The sequence below is a fragment of the Balaenoptera musculus genome, chromosome 11 (genome assembly GCF_009873245.2).
Source record: "Balaenoptera musculus isolate JJ_BM4_2016_0621 chromosome 11, mBalMus1.pri.v3, whole genome shotgun sequence".
NCBI classification, from domain to species: domain Eukaryota; kingdom Metazoa; phylum Chordata; class Mammalia; order Artiodactyla; family Balaenopteridae; genus Balaenoptera; species Balaenoptera musculus.
The window spans coordinates 71,535,960-71,543,390 of record NC_045795.1 but is presented as its reverse complement, the minus strand read 5'-3'; the positions used below and the strand labels follow the sequence as shown (position 1 = coordinate 71,543,390).

The 7,431-nt window shown below is 41.9% G+C and overlaps 1 protein-coding gene across 8 annotated transcripts in view; it reads left to right on the top strand.

Moving 5' to 3' along the window:
• The first annotated feature begins 2,710 nt into the window (after nt 1-2,710).
• Nucleotides 2,711-7,431, top strand: part of TASOR (transcription activation suppressor) — a 51,451-nt gene continuing 46,730 nt past the window's right edge. For 6 of the 8 annotated variants that reach the window (XM_036868967.1, XM_036868965.1, XM_036868966.1 and 3 more), the window contains exon 1: nt 3,313-4,268. In XM_036868967.1, the coding sequence (XP_036724862.1) occupies nt 3,941-4,268 (328 nt within the window). In that variant the 5' untranslated portion in view covers nt 3,313-3,940. Of the gene's footprint in view, nt 4,269-7,431 lie in introns of all 8 variants that reach the window. The other 2 variants (XM_036868963.1, XM_036868972.1) reach the window with 2 other exon arrangements.

The window sequence follows — 7,431 nt, the reverse complement described above, 5'->3', positions numbered from 1 at the left end:
TCCAATTCTTTACTATTACAAACAACACTTGATATCCCATTACAAACAACAATGGATATCCTTGAATAAACCTTTCAAATGTGAATGAGCATATCTCTACTACAAATTTCTAGAAGTAAAATTGCTAGGTCAAAGGTTTATGCTTCAGTAATACTGGCAGTTATTGCTGAGTTATAATATTTATATCCTGTCTTTTATAGTACTGTTTGAGGAAGGGAGGTGAAATGGCATAGTGGAAAATGCACTGAGTTCTGGACTTTGTTTTGCTACTAACAAGAGAGGTTAGCCTAGGGTGGTTATTAAGAGCATGGGCTTTGAAGGCAGACTGCCCGGGTTAGAATCTTGGTTCTGCCACTTAAAACTGAAATGACCATAAGAAAGTTAAATAACCCCTCTGTCTCAGTTTCCTTATCTGTAAAATATGGATAGCATTAATACTTTTTGTGGGGATTAATGATTCAATACATGTAACACTCCTAATACAGTGCCTGGCACACAGAAAGTGCTCAATGAATGTTAACTCTTCTTACTAGCCTGCTATGTGATCTTGGTCCACTGTCTTTTCCTATTTTTAAAATGAAGAGTTGAACTGGATTATTTTTGTGTTTCCAATTTAAAAAGGCAATTGTGGTCCCTGCATATTTAATTATATACTATCTCATTGTTCTCTAGTTTTCCTTGTGTTGTTGTTTTGTCCATTACTTAGGGTAGGGGACAATGTAGGTTTTATTTTATTTTTTAATTTTTAAAATTATTATTTAATGTATTTTTGGCTGTGTTGGGTCTTAGTTGCGGCACGCAGGATCTTTCATTGCAGTGCATGGCTCTTTGTTGTGGCGCATGGGCTTCTCTCTACTTGTGGTCTGTGGGCTTTCTCTTCTCTAGTTATGGCGAGCAGGCTCCAGGGCGCGTGGGCTCTGTAGTTTGCGGCACGTGGGTTCTACTTGAGGCGCACAAGCTCAGTAGTTATGGCGTGCAGGCTGCGTTGCCCCCCGGCATGTGGGATCTTAGTTCCCTGACCAGGGATTGAACCCGAGTCCCCTGCATTGCAGGGCAGATTCTTTATACCACTGGACCACCAGGGAAGTCCCCAAGGTAGCTTTTATATCTTTAACCTTTAGTAGCTCTTGCTTCAGAACCTTGTGTATCAGTGGTAGCTCCTCCCCTTGAACCCCCATCCCCATATACTGGATATCTATATGCATACATGTATATAAACACATATCTGGATACCCTCTGTATCTCACTGTGTGTGTTAGTGTTCCTGAGATAGCAAGTTTATGCCCCCTCTATCCCTTTCCTGTAGCTGATTCTTAACTTTTAGGTCTCTGCTTAGCCATCACCATAGATTCTAGTTTTAGACATATTTTCTGATGAACTGTAAACGTGAAAGAGGTACCCATGTCCCTTTGCTTCAGAATTATATATTCAGCACACAGCAGTGCTTAGCCCCCAATAAACAACTGAAAAATATTTCTAATACTGAATAGTAGTAATGTTATCCAGCTGAACCTAAACTTTTTAATCTACAATAATTGAATATATAGTTAAAATTATATATTAGAGCTTCCCAATCCTCTTATACCTTATAAGGAATAATACTGAATTCATTTAAAATTTAAAAAAAAAATGACTTGGAATGAAGAAAAATTTTATCCTCACCGAATTTAAGATTCTATTTCTGTGGAAGACTAATGGTTCTCTCTGGCCTTAGTTTTAGGTACTCTTTATCACCAACTGGTGTGTTTGCCTTATACATATCCTAGGACTTCTACCTTCTGAGTTAAGCTGGCTTTTGCTGACCAAATGAGGAAAGCCTTAGCTGAGTAGTGGCACCAGTATGCAGTTGTTCCTACTTATCTTTAATCTGATAAAAATGAGTTTTTAGAAATGCCTTTAATGAACCAACAACAGAGTTACCCTTTGGAGACCCCAACACCTGTGTTTCTGATAGCCTCTACTATCAAGTAAAGCCTCTTCCTCCAAATTTCGAGGGTAACTTTTAACTTAAAATAATGTAGCATTTTGCCTCAACATGGCCCTAGTGTTTTCATCAGTATTTTAAAATGTTTTTATATTAACTATTTACTAAAAGGAATAATTGTTTTATACTTTCCTATGACTTACTGAGCTGATTCAAATAGGTTGGGCAAGTCATGATTAGCTTTTCCTATTAGCTGTTAAACAGGTATGATATTTATCACAGGACACTGGAATCCAATTTTGCCATTGCCGTTGGGAATGCTCTTTAAGTAGCAGCCACGTGGCAACGCCTAGGGTTTTATTATAATTATAGGTTTGGTCAGTCAACTCCTGGAGTTTGAAAATTGAGGTCTGGGTCCCAATCCTTATTCTACTGCTTAGAGATGGAGCAAAATGTCAATCCTCATTTCTCCATACATAAAATGCATAAAGGTACAGACCTGCTGTGAAGATTAGGTCTTAAGAGAAGCAGTCAAGGGCAAGTACTTTATTTGGAGTTAAACAGACCTGGCTTCAAATTCTCATTTTGTTAATTTGTTCTATATCTTGCAATACTTATTTTATTTTTTATTTAACTATAGTTGGTTTACAGATTCTTTTCTATAATAGGTTATTACAAGATATTGAACACAATTCCATGTGCTATACAGTAAATCCTTGTTGTTTTACAGTGGTGTTTCTATTAATCCCATACTCCTAATTGCAACACTTATTTTAAATTGTTTATGATAGTATCTTCCTAACATCTGTTGTGAGGATTAAATGTACATAGTATACGTAAATCGCTTTGTCCAGTGCCTAGCGTATAGAAAGGACCCAAGAAATATTACATTTTCTGTATTCACCATAACCCAAATAAATAGTTTCAACCTAATCAGTGTAAGCTATTTTAAAGGCCTTCTACTTGACTGTCAAGTTGTTTTAAGAGAAAGCGATCGCTTGCTGTATATTTTTTAACGTGGCTGCAGACGTTTCTATTTTTCTTTAATACACACGCACTTGAGGAAAACTGAAACACCAAAGGAAAATCTAAAAGCCAGCAGCCCCTCTCTCCTCAAGCTCCCCAGAACCAAATCCTGTTAACATTAGGCTATGAAATCAAATCAAAGGACCAAGGTATCGACTGTTTGCTGGAGGCGTGCCACTGGTTCTAACCCTTCTAGATAAAAGAAGGGGGAGGGTGGGAGTAATCTATTGTAAAGATGCAAGATCCAGTGGGAACTGCAGGTCGCTGAAGCGGGCCCCCGACGCTTTCACGCTCTTATCGCTGCAGCCCACTCTCTTATCGCCACTCCAGGCCTTTATATGCACGTAAATATTTCACAAAGCCGAGATCGTCCCACAACCACTGCCTCTGTCCTGTCCTGGCCGATGTGAATCGTGCGCGGAGAAGCCGGGTAATCTTGCCTGGAAACAGGCGACGCCTGCGTTCCCGGGACCTGGCGCAGCGCGCCTCCCTCGCCTGCAACACTGGCCGAGCGTGCTCCGGGAACTCGCAGCTCGTCCTGAGGCCCATCCACCCCGCAGCCGGCCGCGGCGTCGAGGTACTCTCCGGGCGTTGCGGTCGCCCCTTTTGGCGGGCTCCGGCGCCCCAAGGCTCCGCCCCCCGGCGCTGTCTGTCCGCACCCGCGGAGGCGGGCGCCGCGCCCCCATTGGTGGAGCTCTCCGAGATGGCCCCGCCCCCTCCCGGCCCCGACGCCAGCACGTTGAGTGGTGGGGGCCGGCAGAAGAACTGCTCGAGCGAGGAGCGGTTGTTGGGGCCGGGCCGCACGGTTGGGGCGCCCGCTTTGGGGCCCCCGAGAGGCTGCTGGGTCGGGATAGCGGCCAGCGGCCACGGGGGGGGAAGGGGGTGGGTGGGCTGAGAGCAGCTCGGCGGCGAAGCTGGCCCGCCACCCCTTCCCCCCACCCCCGTCGACCTTGTAGGCAGAAGCTTCCCGGCGCTCCTCACGCCGGCGCGATGGCGACTGCTGCGGAGGCGGAGGCCTCTCCGCCGACGGACGCGAGCTGGGAAAGTGGCGGCGGCGGCGGAGACGACGAGATGAAGCAGGCGCTTCCGGAGCTTGAGTCCTCCCCACAAAATGGCGGCGGCGTCAGCGTTGCGGAGCCCGGCGGCGGCACCGGGCCTGAGGAGACCGCGGCTGCCGAGGCCGCCCCGAGTCTCTGCCACGAGCAGCCTCAGGACTCCTGTGAGGCGGGCGCGGCCGCTCTGCCCAAAGGCCCCGAAGAGCCCGAAAGACCCGTTAGGAGGAGTTTTCAGATCCCCAGGAAGAGCAGAGAAAAGAAAGGTGGTGCTTCCCCTTTTTCCCAACCCCTCTTTCTCTCTCCCCTCCATCTTTTCATTAGAACCTCTCTGTCTCCTTCCCACACCCATCCGAGACACGTAAACACGCATGCAGCGCCAGCCGCCTCTCCCCGCACTGCCACGGCCGCCCAGCTGCTGCGCTTGGTGCGAGAGGAAAGCGGTGGAACCACGCTCCCTGCTCCCCCTCTCCCCGTGGAAGTTGGAAGTAGCTCAGGTTTGAAGCTTGTCCGTAAGGCTGCAGCTCCCAGAGAGGAAAGATGGTGCTCGGCGCCCCTCCCTCCCAGCCCCTGAAGGCAGAGAAGCTGATGTGTCCTCCTAAGGATGCTTCTGAGAAGTCTCACTGTGGAAATAACCCGTGGCCATGGATTCTGGGGCTTTCTCCAAGGCCACTGCGTTGAGAGGACCACAAGTGCTTCTCCCTGTGGAAATTCTTCAGCTCTATGCGTCTACTTGAAATTTGCTCGATGTCAGCGTCTTCCCTTGTTTAGACATCTCCGTTAGATGTGATTCATGCACACTGCTGTTTTCCATCACACTTCATTTCCATGTAGATTTTTTTTTCTCGTTTTTGAAGCGCTAGATAGGGCTCTCTCTAAATCCAATTTTAGTATGTTTTTTTCTTGTATTTGAGAAGCTTGGGAAGGTAGGTTCTTGGTGCAGTAATTTCCCTATGGAAAAAAATAGAGGTCAGCTTATGCCCAAGAGTCACCAACTTGATCTTGCAGATGAGAGAACTTCAGAAAAAAATTTAAAAGTCCAGTCTGGTTTTTGGAACCAATATGGGAACAGTTAAATGAAGTACGTTACCTTTTTAAAACTTAATGCCATATTGTGACACCTTTCTAATGGAGGAAATTATCGTTTTCAATTCTTAGAAAACAATTTTTGACTGTCCAGTGATTTGGGATACTCTGGATTTAGTCAATTTAAAGCCTCTTTTTGTTTTAGTGCGTGGTTCCGTTTTTCAGATTTACTTTGGAAAGTAATAGGAATTTTCTTATTTGCGGAAAACGTTTTTTATTTGTATCTTGAATCTTGGTAAAGAGACTCTTGAATGAAGCATGTGCTTCCTCTTGCCATGTGCATAACCAGCTACATTTGCACACCTGAAATTGTTAGCCTTCTGTCAGTAAGATACAAATAAAGTCAAATTGGTAATTTCTATTTGGATGATAAAGCCAGGGAAATCCTTGGTGTGAGAAACCATGTTGAGAAAGATGAAGTTACCTTTTGTCCACTGGCATGCAGAATGTTTCTAGAAGTATCTTTTAAGTGAGTTAATGTAATACATTTTAGGGTTCAAGAGAATTCTTGTAAAGGTCAAGTTTATCAATCCTTTTGGTTTAGTTAAGATGTATAGTCTATATGAGGAAAATTAGATTTCATCCTAAGTTATCAATTGGTAGAGAATAGGTTGGAAGTAGATTCAGATGGGCTCTGATTATAGGATCAAAGTAGGAGATTGAATTTTTTTCTTTTTAAAAAATTTTTTAGCTTGATACAGTTTTGAAGTCCGTTTTTTTAGGGTTTTAAGCAAAACAAAGCATGAGGTACCTCCTTTTAATTTTTAATAGGACCAGGAAATTGGCATAAAACCCATTTGGGTTGAAATGTGGGAGGGCACTAGGAAATGTTGAAAGGCACTGTTTGCATATGTGTTGGTTTTTTTTTAATTAGATAAATCCAGAGGTTGCTGTAAAATAGACTTCATTTGAACACATTAAAAGTAGATAATAATTGAGGAATTAGGAAATATAAAACCTAGTTGTTTTTGTTTTCTCCCCTGAGCCTGATGCTTCTTTGGGGGAAATTTGTTACCTTTCTCCTCTTAGGGACGTTTTGGTAAGGAAAATATAACACAGTGGACTTTTTTCATGTTTAGTGAAAGTGAGTAATTTTTAACTTGTCTAAATATTTGTACACTGAGCAGCAGCTGTTCAAATAGTGCAATAGCGATCTAAATAGCAATTTTAAAACTTAAATAAGCAGCTTTTTACCATCATGGACTTCATCCTGTCCAACCTGAAAGGAGTTAATACTTGGTGATAGAATTTAATAGAAAAATATAACTTTTCATTAAAAAAATGCTTTATCAGAAACAGTGCGGCAGGTACTGCTAGTTTCACACTTGATCCCAAGATAATCTCCTCTTGGAAGACTTGAAAGGTATCACTTTATGTATAGGATTTGGCTAGGTATTAGTGGTGTGGTCATCTGAGTCTTTTATCATGAATATTAGATCATTTTCAGTAGATAACTCTGCTTGAACTTTTCAGTATCAAAGGTTCTGTTGCATTCGTATTTTAATATGGCAGACCTTTGCTTGTGACTGCTTTTCCAGTGAAATTTAAGATTAGGACTCATATGTTTTTGGTAGCTTAAAGGTAAACCTTTGTGAGTATAACTTGACTCAGTTCTTTTATTGGTCTTCACAGTAGCATAACATCCAAAATACTGCCATTCTAATTAATATTGGCAAACACTTTATAGTGCTTAATAAGTTATAGGCATTGTTCTAAGCAGTTTATATGTACTAACTAAATCTCAGTAATCCTATGTGGTAGGTACTATTCCCATTTTACAGATGAGGAAACTGAACTACTGAGGTAAATAACTTGCCCAAGGTTACACAGCTAGTAAATCGTGGAGTTGGAATTTGCACCTAGGTGTAGAGTACTTCTTATTTTTTATTGTAGGAAGGTTTTAGTTCACTTAAAAAAAATTTTTTTTTAACAGCTATTAAATTTAGTGATGTTTAGTATGTCTTCATCCCTGGGGAATTTTGAGATTCAGAAATTATATTCATTAGAAAATTAACACATTTAATCAGTACTCACAGATTAAGTGATCTGTTGACTGGAAGAGTAAGATTTTACTCTTTGTGATCTATGTGCTATTCTGTTTACTTATTGGCTGGACTACTTTCTGTACTGTAAGGAGTCACTGTTACATTTAACCAAATTGTGGAATTGCACTTTGTCAGTAGATGTTTCACTATTGCCTTCTTTTACTCTAAAATCTGATAGTGTAAGTCATCAAAAGTAAATTAAAATCAGTAATTGTATTTGATATAATTTTTCCCTCCAAAGGTCTTGGGAAATGAAGTAGTAATGATTCACTTTCTGGAAAATGTTTATTGGTTAATA